The 14,615-nt window shown below is 33.8% G+C and overlaps 2 protein-coding genes across 2 annotated transcripts; one reads left to right on the forward strand and one right to left on the reverse strand.

Annotated features, from left to right (window-relative positions):
- The first annotated feature begins 646 nt into the window (after positions 1 to 646).
- On the forward strand, positions 647 to 1,009 carry LOC140977694 (calcium-binding protein PBP1-like). The gene has a single exon (XM_073442438.1). It carries the CDS (start codon positions 647 to 649, stop codon positions 1,007 to 1,009), a length of 363 nt encoding a protein of 120 aa, XP_073298539.1.
- A 209-nt stretch (positions 1,010 to 1,218) lies between these two features.
- LOC140977866 (putative F-box/FBD/LRR-repeat protein At4g03220) lies at positions 1,219 to 3,105 on the reverse strand. The gene is made up of 3 exons (XM_073442595.1): positions 2,026 to 3,105; positions 1,751 to 1,939; positions 1,219 to 1,663 (listed from the first exon to the last, which is right to left on the reverse strand). The coding sequence occupies exons 1-3, from the start codon at positions 3,103 to 3,105 to the stop codon at positions 1,355 to 1,357; spliced, it is 1,578 nt and encodes a 525-aa protein (XP_073298696.1). The 3' UTR covers positions 1,219 to 1,354.
- Positions 3,106 to 14,615: the final 11,510 nt, after the last annotated feature.

Below are 14,615 nucleotides of genomic sequence, written 5' to 3' on the forward strand. Positions count from 1 at the left end.
TGAAATTAAAAAAAAAATTGTAATATTGATATCACGTAAGAGCAAAATTGGAAAAGTAAAAAACAGATCAAAACACCATTTTGTCTCTATTATAGAGATTCTTAATAATAGTAATAGATAGATATGTAATAGATAATATATATATATATATATACAAGCCGCATGTTATTCAATGCTCCCTGATAAACTAAACATCCAACTCTTGCAAGTTGCAAAGAATAAATATATTCTTAATAAAACACCGCTTGATATGGATCCGATCCATCGAACTCCAAGATCTGCTTGAGATCCGTTTGATCGGGTCTAAACTCGTCTCGTCAGGGCTAGTTTCATACGAGGTTGGATATCTGTTCCTGACATTAAAATATGTGACTTAAACAAGACCAGATCAATATCTGTTCCTAACATTAATATATCGTACTATTAAAAGTTTGCTGTGCACACATCCCCGTCTGCGTACAGCTTGTCAAGGCCTCTTCTGAGAAAGAGGTTAGCAATTTCAGGTAGCAAGAACCAAAGCATACACCGACATGTAATGTCTGCTGTGTATACGTACACATTGGCTGGCATATTCTATACGTTTAAAGCTTATATATACATCTCGAATGATCAAGCCCTCATGCATCGATCTATCTATTTGGCATCAATGGAGGGTGCGAGAGAGATGAATGGATTTCAAGACAATTTGGCGAGAATGGCGGATAAGTTAGGAGGGGAGGGGCTAATAGCAGAACTTTGTAAAGGGTTTAGCCTTTTAATGGATAGGGATAAAGGGGTGATCACGTTTGAGAGCTTGAAGACAAACTCGGATTTTCTTGGATTGAAAGGTTTCAGTGATGATGAGTTGCGGAGCATGGTCAAAGAAGGAGATCTTGATGGGGATGGGGGGATTGAGGAGATGGAGTTCTGTGTACTCATGTTTAGGTTGAGCCCAGAACTAATGGAGAGATCTGAAGAATGGCTGGAACATGCTCTTTACCAGGAGTTCTTGCATCATGGGCAGAATTAACATTTTCTGTTACATTTGATTTGATTCATGGGTGTTCAATTGGTGGATTAGGGGAACATGCCAATTTTCTATTCATATTTTCGAAATGTATACTCTTGAATAATATAAGATCATTTTCGTTTTCCATCAGACTCAAAAGATAGCAAGCATGTCTTGTAGACGCGAGAAGTCCCGTCCCATATATACTTACAAATAATTACACCCTCACGTCTAATTTTGAAGGAGATATGTGATGATAACTTCAACATTATTAAAAGAAACTAAGCAAATTCAAGGTTTAATAATTCATGCATTTTCTGAACTCAATGATAACAGAAGATCGATAGAGCTGGGAATCAAGCAGGCCTATGGAAATACAATGCTGGCATTGGGAGAAGCCCTTGAGAAACCCATTATTTGAGATATGAAATTTTCTCTTAGAAGCGAATCCATTTGCTTGGAACAGACAGTAGCGTAAAGAAACACTTGCTGCAATACCTTTCCATGCTTCAATATAAATTTCACAAAACTAAGGTCGAGTCCGCATTCGATAAACCCATGAATCTTCACCACTTTTAAGTGGTGGGAAAAGGGCTTAACGCACTGGATTTGTGATTCCCAGTACTTAATTTCCTCTCCAGAACTCCACGTTTCCCATAGTTCTTCATTCCAGGGCTGTGGCTCAGAGATAATCGTTTATTACCGATCGAGTCGTCAAAACTAAACGCAAACAAAAGAAATGGTGGGAGATTAATGGCTTACTCTTTGTTCGTGATGACGATAACCACGAATGGTGATAATGACAGTGTGAATGGTGGGAGAATTCCCGAAAATTTTCGCCATTCCGGGGATGTTATGCTTGTTAAATCCTGTCATGAAGAGCTCCAAGGATCCAAGTTTATGGAAAGGACTTAATGGAACTCCTGCAAATCTACTGCTGCTTGATAAAACCTGTCCGTTTTCAGGATCTAAAATTTAAAGATATACGTACGAACTTTTATGTCGAGAAAATTAAAGTATATATACATTATACATGCCTCGATGCACTGGCTTTCAAGTTTCAAAGACTGGTGGCAATGAGAGATTCCAGACAGAAAATTCAATGCACTTTTGATCTTTGCCGGACTTTGACAACCTTGACGAATGAAGAATTCGATACGGGCTTCTTGTAACGAAGTTAAGTTCTGCAAAACACTTTCATCGGTGACAGAATTATCGGACCAGAGAATATTGGCGAGCATCGGGGCATCAATCATAACACGTGTACGATTTGAACAAATGAAGCACCTTGTTACCCTTATTCTGTTGAGTTTCTTGACCGAAATCTCCAAATCTTGCATCTGATGGCAGCCATCTATAGATAAATCTTCTAAGCTAGGACACTTGATCCAGAGGTTCTTCAACCCCGAACAAGCATCTAAATGCAGGTTCTTAAGCGAAGGAAACGACGAATCAGTGAACAAATCGAGTATGGATGGCTGATCACGTAAAAAGAGACCTGAAAGTGATAGAGTACAGAGTGATTTGAAGCCATGTTTCATGATCTCTGCAGGAGGCAACCTAAAACCAGGATACAAGGACTTTAATCTGAGAACTCGTAGCGTTTCACAACTTATGACACTCCGAGGGAAGTTGAAGTAATCAAACGTAGAAACCTCCACATCAAGCTCTTGTACATCGTGCCTCACAGCACCACGAATCAGACTGTTCAGCCCGGAAAAACTCACGACAAACCGAAATTTAAGGACCCTTATACCCGAATGCTTCTCGAGTAGGCCTATAATCTGGTCGATGTACTTGGATCCTCTCAAGAAGCAAGAACGTTCTTTTCTTCTCATTTTCGGCTTCCTAACAAAGGGAAACAATGATTCGGCAACAGCGTTGGCAGTGGTGAAGTCAAGATTGGGAAACGAGTACCATACATTTCTCCAACGCTTCGACAGGATGCCGGCTTTCGCAATGGATTTAATGGGTAGAAACGAAAGAATGTGATGAAGAATGTCATCTGGAAGATCACTGATCCTGTCCTGAATTTGAACATGTTTCGTTGGAACTGTGCCTTCTTCTGCTGCATTCAGATTGAGAAACTTCTTTCTCTTGGCGGATCTTGTTTCCATCCCATTCATCGAAAGTGGGAGTTTCTTTGATACGAGTTTTAATGAGATTTGATCGATTATTCGGTTTGAATGAGATTGGTGAAATTCTCGGGTTGTTACGATTTGGAGTTTGAAGCTTTCAAAGTAGCGAAATGGTTTTGCTGATAAAACGAGATCAGTTGAATTCATTTTACTATCACATAAAAATCTTTTCATATCCTTTTTATTCTAAAAATAATGTCGTAGGAATATTATTTACTTTACTTATTAATATTTTATTAGGAAGTTTATATAAATTTTTATATAAATTTTAGTAATATTTCGAACAATATAATCGATATATACTTAGAATTATTTTATTTTACTGCCAATAATGATTTATTTGATTGGTTAGGTGTTTAATATATTTTATCCCTATTCGTATTTTTAATTAGATCGAGGCAAAAACTTGTGTGAGATGGTCTCACAGGTCGTATTTATGAGACGGATTTCTTATTTGGGTCATCCATGAAAAAGTATTACTTTTTATGCTAAGAGTATTATTTTTTATTTTGAATATGGGTAGGATTGATCCGTCTCACAGATTAAGATCCGTGAGACGGTCTCACATGAGACTCACTCTTAGATCGATAATCACATTTTTTTTAATAATAAAATTGTACGATAGTAAATTATTTGAATTTATTTATATATCTAAATTCTTACTAAATCTATTCCTAAATTATCTCAATTTAATTTTGATTGCTTCGATTTATGCATTTATCTAACAAAATCTTGACCATATCATGTTCCTAATTATTTTATCTTTTTATTTATCAATCTCAATCTCGTCCATTTTTAAGCTGCTTCCATTAATAATTATTTAACTTTATATTTATAGTAAAAATATAATAATCGTATATATACACATTACACACAATGCTTATATTAGCCACTCAAATATAAATAGCACACGAGTCATTCTCCATGAAATTAAACGATGCAACAACAATAACCTTGATTTCTACAAAATTCCTCTCTCAAGCCGATGATTTTTTCGTCGATCTTAGCCTACGACACCTAGAAAAAGCACGACGCGAATCTCCATCGACAATTGTAAACGTGATCCCGCTCTATTCGTAAGGGGGTGTATTCAATCTTAGAAAACTAATTACTTTTATTGATTTTTGTAGAGTTTAAAAGTCTAGAGGTATTGAACATAGACTTTTATAAAAGGGAAGTTGGTGAAAAATCCTCAATCAAAACATTTCTTTGGGTTCACTCCCTACCCACAAAATTGTGGTACTATATCATACAAATTGTGGTACACTTCATGTGGAAATGTGGTACACTTCATGTGGAAATGTGGTAGTAAAAAAGTACCCAGTGACTGAACACAAAAAAAAAACGACGGCTGGGGACTGAAGGCCAATTTCCCGTTTTATAAACTCTGTAAAAGTTTAGTGGTATTCAAATTAGATTTTTCTAGAATCTTAAAAAATCTAGTGGTATTCAAACTTGACTTTTTAAAATCTATAAAAATCTATAGGTATCCAATATTTCCATAGATTTACAATGATTCTAATATAATTATTTATGTACAAACCTTAAAACTCTAGATACAGCTATAAAAACTCAAAAATTATCTTCTACCCACACTAGAGATTTTGGTAGACTTTTAATTGAATAAAATATCTTTCTCACTCATATATCTCTATTCTTCATTCAAAAACGACGTTTTTCTCCTCTCTAATGAGAAGTCGAGGGTTCCTCGAATTTCAGAGGTATAATTCCTTTCTTGAATCATTATTGATTTGAAAAAAAACATATTATGATTTTTATGTATCTCTTTCGTTCCGTTCGTTGTTTGTTTATATCTGTTTATATATGATTCTTTTCTTGGATCATTATGATTTGTTGATTTTTTACCATATTATTTATTTTATTTGCTATTTTAAAAAAAAACTGATAAAAATTGAAATGTTCATTTTTGGATAATTAATTCTTAAATCAAATAAATTCTTTAGAAAAATAAAAAGAAATCTTCATGGAAATTTATGTATATGTGAAAAGAACAACCATGGAAGACTTCGGTCTATCAGTTTCTTAAAAAAAATAATTTGTTTCAATTTCTATATTTCATTCTTTTGAAGCTAAGAAATTATCAACAATGGGTCATCATATGTTGTACCGAGATGAACAAATTGGAGGTAATTTAACAAAATATGTTAAAAAATGTATATGCTTGTTAGCTTTTTATGACGGTTTTTGTAGGAGTTTGATCCATATCACTATTCATTGATTTTATTTTGTGTCGGAGACTTATTTATTATTTGCTTCTTTTGGTCAATACCTTATAAAATGTATATGCTTGTTAGCTTCTTATTATTGTATCTTTTATATCTCATGCAATTAATACTATCTATGGAAGATTCACAAGCAAAATACAATGTGTGGACGACTGAAGAGAGTAATGAATTGCTAAAACATGTGATTGATGGTGCAATTCGAGGATGGCGTGATAAAAATGGAGTATTTAACAAAAAAAAACTATAGATAAACAAATACTTCATGCTCTAAATGAAAAACTTGGATGTGAAAAGACTATTACACAATATCAAAGTCGTTTAAAGTGGTTCAAACAACGATACAACAATTATTGTAAGCTTATACGTCATAACTCTGGTTTTGGATGTGATTCCGTTACAAAGAAATTCACGGCTAAAAACGAAGTATGGGAGGATTATTTTAAGATAAGAGTCTTTGAGTTAAAATAACAAGATTTATATTTATAATTATAACTAGTTTTAACACCTGATATTTTTTATTCTTTACCAGTCTCATCCTAAACATGAACACTATCGGACAAACACTTTTGAGGATTATGAAGATTTGAGAATTGTGGTTGGGACATGAACTGCTATAGGAAAATACTCAATTGGACTAGGAGATGACACTGATGCAAGAACATTTGAGATATAAGAAAATAAGGAAACTAATTTATTACATGATTATGTCTTTGATTATAATAGTGGTGAATTCGTACAAAGTGATAAACAAGAATCTTCATACAAGCCTCCATTTTTCGAGGAAGTCCCAAATTTGGATAATCTTATTCGATACAAGGTTCTTGATTTGCTTAACACCAGATCAAAGAAGAAGGATTTCTTGAAAATGACAATTGAAGAGCGTTCGGAATGGATAGACTATAAATTAAATGAATAAGTATTTTTAGGGACATGAANAAATCAAATATTTGCAAATATCTATCAAAATCTTGAAAAAAGTTTACAAAAGTCCATGAAATTTTGTTTACAAATCTTTGAAAATCTATCATTTAAAAAAAGTCATTAAAAGTCATTAAATATCTACATTGAATACACCCCACTTAATTTTGCTCTTTCATCGTGCTTTCCTCAGCGTCTCTAGCTGAGCTCGGTGAAGAAATCGTGGACTTAGGAAGAGGAATTTCGTATTAAGGGCACTATTAAATTAGGGTTAGGTAGGGTTGCCGCATCTTCTAGGTTGGGGAGGAATGAACTCACATATATCACATAATACAAAAGTGGAGGGATTTAATTGACAATTGCGAAACTAAAGGACGAAATCAGGAGGAAGGACAAAGTTTAGGGACATATATTGTAATTATCCCCATTTTTTTTAAAAATCAGTTATCTCAATTAAGTAATCTAGATACGTGATGATAACACAACATAACATTATTAAAAGAAAAAACCCATGAATCTTCACTGCTTATAAGTGATGGGCAAAGGATTTAAAGCACTGGATTTTTGGTTCAGAGTGTTAGATCAATTAATATTATATGAGCTTGTATGCGGATTATGGGTTTTTGGTCAATGAGTTTTAATGTATCCAATAGATTCTGGATCTTTAATGTATAGATATTAAAGTGTAATTTTAATTTTAATGATGAAATAAAATAGAAATATCAAAAGATATATCTATATAAAGGTTGTGGTCTCGATCTAGATCTCGGGAATCACGTTCTCCTGTCTCTAAATCTCATGAATAGAAATAAATCCAGGGAGAAACTAAAGGGTTTTCAAGGAAGAACACGTAGATCTGGAAGATCAACCTCTTGTTCTAAAGTCTTAAGGATTTTGGCTTCAGGTACGCTTCCGGTGTGAGGGCCCGTGCACTTAATTAATATTTAATTATCAAACAATAAGGATTAATTGGTGTAAACAGCGAAAACGAGTTTAGAAACGTTCATTAGGGCCTATAGAAATTTCGGCATGACCTCCCCGTAAGTAGGACATCCCAAAAATCTCAAAACACAACAACAATAATATACGCTCGAAAATAACATCAAGTTCACAATCAACCACACAAACATCCTACAGCCGCACTGGCCAGGACTAGACACGACATACCACAATTAAAATCCCAAACAACATAAAAAATATCACCATACAGCTACACAGGGCATCTCCCTGGCAAATGTATCAAACCAGCATAATATATATAAATATCTGGGAACTCTGACACAAACCGACTGACTACTGGGTACCACTCGCTGACGCTCCACCAGACGCGTCAAATCCCCTGGAATGACCTGCTATGGCATCAAAAACAACCACAACATAAAAAGAAAACAGGGGTCGGACCCCAGTACGACAAACCAGTAAAATCACGACGTATATAAAAGACATGTAATAATACCAAGTAAATGCAATGATATGCGATGCATGAATGGTAACAATGGAATAACGGATACCAAATGGAGTCCAAACGAATAGCATCATCAACAGTAACAGTGGCCACCCGTGCCAGGAATGCAGCATCAAATCGCCGCTCGTCCATGCACGTAGCATCGGGAATGCGAGTAGCTAAGTCGCTCGTCCCTAGCTGTCATCTGGGAATGTGGCTAATCCTAACCCACTCGTCCCTCTGATGACTCAATATATCTCAACAGAATCAACATAAATCGCCGTCAAAGGAGTCAAGGCTCAATATGTTATGTCAATATAATTTATGCATGAATGCATCAGAATAAACATTCAAAGCACGTAATAGCAAACAACTTTCACCGAATATTCTTACACACCAATATAAGCGTCATAATGATATAGGTTTTAGCGTACCTCAATTATAAACTTATAATACCACAGTAAATTCTTAAGGACTTCCTGATGAACTCGTCCAACGATAAAACCTACAATAAACATTCGCTATACACTTCAATACAATGCATTCCAAACGACTAAACCAAAATAAATCGGCTCGATTAAAATTCGAAATCCGGGCAGCCTATATAAATCTTATACAATCTGAATTCAATCTTAATACCTCAATAAACGAAACTAGAATGCACAACGGTAATTTCGCAAAGATGGCTTGCCGGAAAATGTCGCCGGAAACACTGTTCACGATCTGAAAAACGAGCTGGAAATTAGGGGAAAGCTTAGTACTTTACTATACAAACTAATCCACCAAAATACCACTAAGAATTGAAGCCGAAAATCTTACCTAGAACCGAATCGAAGCTCACACAAACTGTTGCTGGAAAAACAAGACCGATCAAGCTTGCAACCTTCCGATTCAAGGCAAGAAAGAAGCTAATAGAATGGAGGAAGAAAGTTTGCTAAGCTGCTGCACTATTCTCCGATCACCGGTGGCGCTGCGCGACTGAAGCAGAAAATGGAGAAAAGCGACGGGCAAGGCTGGCGAAAAGCTTGCTGGAATTGAACGATCTGATTTCTATCAAATGGGTTTGGGTATTTAAAATTAAATGGTAATGGGCTGGGCCTAGTTTAGGTATTGGGCCTCACATCCGGTATAGTTTATTTTTAAATTCTTGATGATGTGACATGATGAATTCTAGGTTTATTCTTTGGTTATTTTCCAACAAGTGGTGTCAGAATCACTCATGATAAATCATTGAGATTTTTCGCTTTTTTTAAAAAAATCAGATGCATATCATTTTCAATTCGAACGAAAAAGCATTTTTTGCTTGCAAACATATTTTTCATGGCTTCAATATGATAATTTCGAACTTATGTCTTTGTATTATAAAATATTCAAAAATTCAAAACTAGGGTTACAGTCGCCAGACGCCCAATTTATGGTGCACCCATGCTCCTTTCAGTCACGACAGAAGTGAAGGCACAATGGAACCCAATTTTGGGCACACCCGGCTCCATTTCAGTCAATTTTTTTCGGTTTAAGTTTTTAAATTTGCAATCATGCAAATAATCATAATGTAATTTTTATAAATTTTAAAATAGATTGATTGAAACAAAAAGTTACCAAAATTACTATTTTGTGTAAATTAATTTGTTTTGAAATATAACAGGTTTTGTGTATATAATCTATTTGAATATTGATTAGTCCAAATGAAGTTTAATATTTAATATTATTACATATGTACTCGTGGTAATATATTTACGATAGTTATTCGGTTTTTCTTTACAAGTGAATAATAAATCGACCCAAAAAAATTGTTATTTGACATGTTAATTACCATTAATGTTTGATTGCTGCGCTAGTACATCACTTATAAGTTAATGTTTAATCCAAAGATGGCATATTAATGGAGTGTTTGGTGTCATGTTATGAGGTTTACTTTGTTTGAATTAATTGATTATTTTATATGTATAATTGTTGATCATGTAGTGTTGTGGTTTTATTCTATGCTCAGATATGACGAATATGAATATCAGTTCCAACATTAATTCAATTTCTATATTAAATTGCTCAAACTTCAAATCATGACGAGAATATTCTTATATTTCTTAAAATCATAGATTTGGATGTTGCGATTAATGATTGACTCTCCCTGTTATTGCATATATGAGTACCTCTATTGAAATAGGGAATTGGAAAAGTAAGAGATGTCGAATCGCATGTGCATAATGATTATGAAGAAATTCATTCCAAAAACCTTCGGGGGCATGATGTGTAATAACATTTCTAAAGCTAAAGAATTTCTTGAGGATATTGGAAAGAGGTTTGCAAAGATTGAACAATCTGAAATTGGTACACTCTTGGCAAATCTAGTTTCAATCAGGTATGTGATAAAGCAATATAAGGGAGCATTATGAAAATGTCTCATCTTACTTCTAGATTGAAAGCACTTAAGCTTGAAAACCTATGAGGACTTTCTAGTGCATCTGATTTTAATATTTTTTCCAACACAGTTTAATCAATTTGAATAAAGTAAACTACAATTGTCAGAAAGAGACTTGATCTCTGAATAAACTCAAATCACACTATGTTCAGGAAGATGAAAATTTAAAGCAAGATAAGACAGAAAGTGCGCATTCTGCCCATACCACAAAGCAGTGTTTTCAAAATCGGATCTGTCAAACCGGTCAAAATCAGTCAAGACCGTCTGTGAAACTGGCCCAACCGTTTGGACCTTTTTTAAAGTAAAACGGTTCAATCACTTGTCTGGAAATGAAAACATTGTCTCAGATGACAAATGAAAGAAAAGAAATGATAGGGAAGCTTCAAATACACAACTTCAAAAGAAGCAACAGAAGAATCTTATCGATTCTCAAGGTTATGGCTGTTATTTTTGTGGAAGTTATGGGTGTATGAAGAAGTAATGCACCAATTGTCATGATGGGTGTGCTAAGAAATATATGCTTCTAAATATGGTTTCATCTATCTCGGTAATGACAACAAATATTAAAGTTGAAGCAGTTTAAAAATTTAGATTGTTGTTAAATATTGAAATTTACTTGAATTTTGTTGAAAAATTTATTGTACCGGTTTTTAGGCGGAACTTGATTTCCATTTCTAAGTTAGACAAATCCGAGTTTTCTTGTTCTTCCGGAAATGAGATATTTAGTTAGTTTCACGATTTAAATCTAGTCATTTTCGAGTATTTATCATGCTATGATAATATTTATTTGCTAAATATTATTGATTTATTTAATGAATCTCTACAAATCAGTAGAGACACTAAAATAAAATTAATCAGTGAGAATTCAGCTGCGTTATAACACAAGAGATTAGGTCATGTATATGAAATGAGAATACAGAGACTTATGTTAGACGAAATTCTCAATCATTAAGATTACATAGATTTTAATAATTGTGTAAATTGTAAAAAGAAAAACAAATTAATAAAAGAAGATTTGAAGCTAATGTTCAAGCGTCTTAGAATTTATATACACTGATTTTTGTGGACCATTCTTTTCGGTGTCATGGAATGATGATTAACATTATTTTATAACGTTCACATACGATTTTTCAAGATGTGACTTCATTTATCTCATTCATAAAATTAACAGTCACTGGATGTATTCAAAAATCTATAAAGCTAAAGTTGAAAATCAACTTATCTTAAGGACTAAAAGTGTTAGATCTGACTGTGGTGGTGAATACTATAATAGTTATGATTGTTCAGGTGAACAACATCCAGGACTTTTTGCTAGATTCCTAGAGGAGGTATTGTCCCATAATAAATTATGTCGGGTTCACTGCTATGAATGATGTTGCTGAAAGACGTAGTATAATGCTTATGGACATGAGTCATTCTTTCTTACCAGAATCACTATGGAGAGAAACACTAAAGACTCTAGCATATATCCTAAACAAGGTTCCAACTAAGGCAACAACCAAAACCTTTATGAACTTTTGGACATGAAAAAGCCTAGTCTTAAGCATTTACACGTTTGGGATGTTCGGATGAGGCAAAGCCTTATAAGCCTAATGAAAAGAAGCTAGAATCATGGACAATTAGTTGTTAATTTATTGAATACTCTGAAATATCCAGGGGGTACAAATTTTATGATCCACAACTAAGTCGTTTTCAAGCTGGGAGATGCCCGATTCTTTGAGGATGCTGAGTTTGTATGGAAATATACGATTAGGAATATGGTCTTTGAAAAGTAATATGTCAATATTCTAAGTGGTTTTTTGAGAATTGATCAAGAACATATTCCTCATCTTGACCAAGAAGTAATACATCAAGATAATATTGGAGATCTTCTCATTCAACACATTATTCCAGATGAACAAACTCAAGCGTCTTCAGAACCTTTGTCATTAAGAAGATCCACTAGAAAAAAAACAAATGCAATGTTAGATGATTATATTGTATTATTTCAAGAACATGAGTAGGCATTGGAATGAGAATGATCTTATCAACTTCTGTCAAGCCATGGAAACTTCTAACTCACTGAAGTGGACTGATATCATGAATGAAGAAATAAAATCCATGAAAGACAATGACGTGTGGAATCTTGTCCAATTTCCTAAAGGTGTTTAGCTAATTGGTTGCAAACGGATATTTAAAATCAAGAGAGATTCAAAAATAAATGTAGAAAGATATTGTTGGAACAAAACTTTATGTTTTGTTGTTAATAAATAATTAAGTCAAAACTGATCCAAGCTAAACTGAACTTCAAACCAAATAGAACTAACTATTTCTATAAGTAAACTAATTTACATAAACTAGACTAGTTAAGCAGAACTGACTCGGACCTAAAATGAAATATATCTTAACGCTCTTATCAATTTATCAATTATCATTCTTCTGTCTCAAGGACATCAGTTTACATCAGAGGGTTAAACTGATTTTTAGATAAGTTTTTCCGTACCTTGCTTAGACAGCCATAATCATTTACATTACATTTTGTATGAATGTCAAGGATGATGACCAGGACAAAAGGCATAGCAATGACCACATTATTTGGAACTGGTCTTTTTTGAAGTTTGTGAGCGTTGATGTTCAGAATATGTAAATAGAGATGCAGATCAGTTGAGCATGTGTGATGAAATTACAAGATCGCGAGGTTACCAAGTTACAAGAACAAAAAGATATACACTTACAACAACTAAGTTTCAAGCTACCAAGTTCAAAAAAAAAAAAAACTCCTTATAAACTAAGGCACACTTTACAAAGTCCAAACTAGGAGTTTCATTTTTGGCAGTGTTAAGACCAATTGAATTGAGTTTTTGCAAATTTCTTGTAAAGATCAAAATATTTTAGTGTGAGCCTTCCCAAAAGGAAGAAGGTTGATGTAAGATATTGAATTCTCAGAACATCTAGAAACAAATTTGCGTACATTTGACTTTCAGTTTACCATGCAGTTTACATAGTCAAGTCATTGTTTGAAGTGTTCTAATCTGTCGGCTTGGCTTCTTTCCTCATATATTTTGTTAGCCAACTAATATTGACATAAAGAATATCAAGTTCAGTTTCTAACCAGATTGAATTATTTTGGAAAAAGAAATTTAAGGAAGTGTTAATTCAATCATCCATTCTAAATACTTTATATGATCTTATCAAGTGGTATCAAAGAAATTTTTATTTTCTTCTCTGAACATTTTTTAAAATGACTTCATTCAACAAAATCTCAATGTTCTCCAGAGAAGAATTTTTTGGTTGAAAGATAAGAATACATGCTCATTTAGCTGCACAAGACGATGATATATGACACATAATTATTGATTGGCCAATGACAAATATGAAAGAAAATATTGTTGTTGTTATAACTTATGGGGCACCTCAGAAAATTGAAAAGCCCAGAGATGAATGGACAAACGATGATAATAAGAAAGCCAACCTCAATAATGTGGCTAAATACATATTTTATAAAACTTTTGACAAGAATACTTTCAGGAAAATCATAATGTGTAGGACATCAAAGAAAATTTAGAAAAAACCGATTCAGTTGTGCGAGAAAAATGAACAAACAAAAGAAAACAAACTCTCTTTTGTTACACAGAAGTTTGACAGCATCAAAATGAAAAATGAAGAATCAATTTCTGAATTGATGAACGAGTAAGTAGCATCATTATTGAACTGAGTGCACTTGAAAAAATGTACAGTAACGGAGAAGTTATCCTAAAAGTGATGCGTGTTTTTCCCAAGGAATGAGATGTGAAAACAAAGGCAATGAGGGAATCTAAAGATTTGAATAAACTGGAGTTGCACAATCTTTTTGTGGATATAAAGACGTACGAGTTTGAGTTACAAACAAGAGAGGATGATCAGTCTACCTTTCTATTGACCAAGGCCTTAATGGCAGTAAAACTGGAACCATCAGTTTCGAGTAAGAATTCAGCCGAGCAGTTGAGCAGTGATGCCATGTCATTGTTTGTGCAGAAGTTGGTCAAGTTTCTAAGAAAGAATTAAGGCAATTTTCAAGGCTCCCTGGTGTGCTCTCGTTGAGCCACCAAACTTAAATTCCTACTCTCTAAGTAAAATTAGTGTAATGGTGAGCAGGTTCGAATCCACAGGGAACGGGAGATTATTTCTTTCGAGTAAAAATGCAAATAAAAGGGGAGATTACGGATCACTGAATTCATGGTTAGCAGTAAAAAATCATATATCGAATTAAATTGTCAGATTAATCGATATACAATATTCATATAATTAAATAATAAATCGACAAATACTTGGAATAAAAAGAATATTGAATTTAAGAACGAATACCTCACAGTGAAAAATTAAACAGTAAAAACAACCCTTAAATCAGAAATAAAACTTAGCCTAAAGGTGTGGAGAAAATCCTTGCGCCTTTTTCTTCTCTTCACGTGTGATGAGGGTGGAAGGAATTGTGAGTTGAATGAGA

Source organism: Primulina huaijiensis, chromosome 5, assembly GCF_012295235.1.
Source record: "Primulina huaijiensis isolate GDHJ02 chromosome 5, ASM1229523v2, whole genome shotgun sequence".
Taxonomy (NCBI): Eukaryota; Viridiplantae; Streptophyta; class Magnoliopsida; order Lamiales; family Gesneriaceae; genus Primulina; species Primulina huaijiensis.

Bases quoted from the DNA above. Each gene is read 5' to 3' on its own strand.
- LOC140977694 (XM_073442438.1), top strand. From the start codon at position 647: ATGGAGGGTGCGAGAGAGATGAATGGATTTCAAGACAATTTGGCGAGA.
- LOC140977866 (XM_073442595.1), bottom strand. From the start codon at position 3,105: ATGGAAACAAGATCCGCCAAGAGAAAGAAGTTTCTCAATCTGAATGCA. The intron at 1,940-2,025 runs GCATGTATAATG...GAAAACGGACAG, and splicing joins TTGAAAGCCAGTGCATCGAG to GTTTTATCAAGCAGCAGTAG. The intron at 1,664-1,750 runs GTAAGCCATTAA...TCTGAGCCACAG, and splicing joins ATCGTCATCACGAACAAAGA to CCCTGGAATGAAGAACTATG.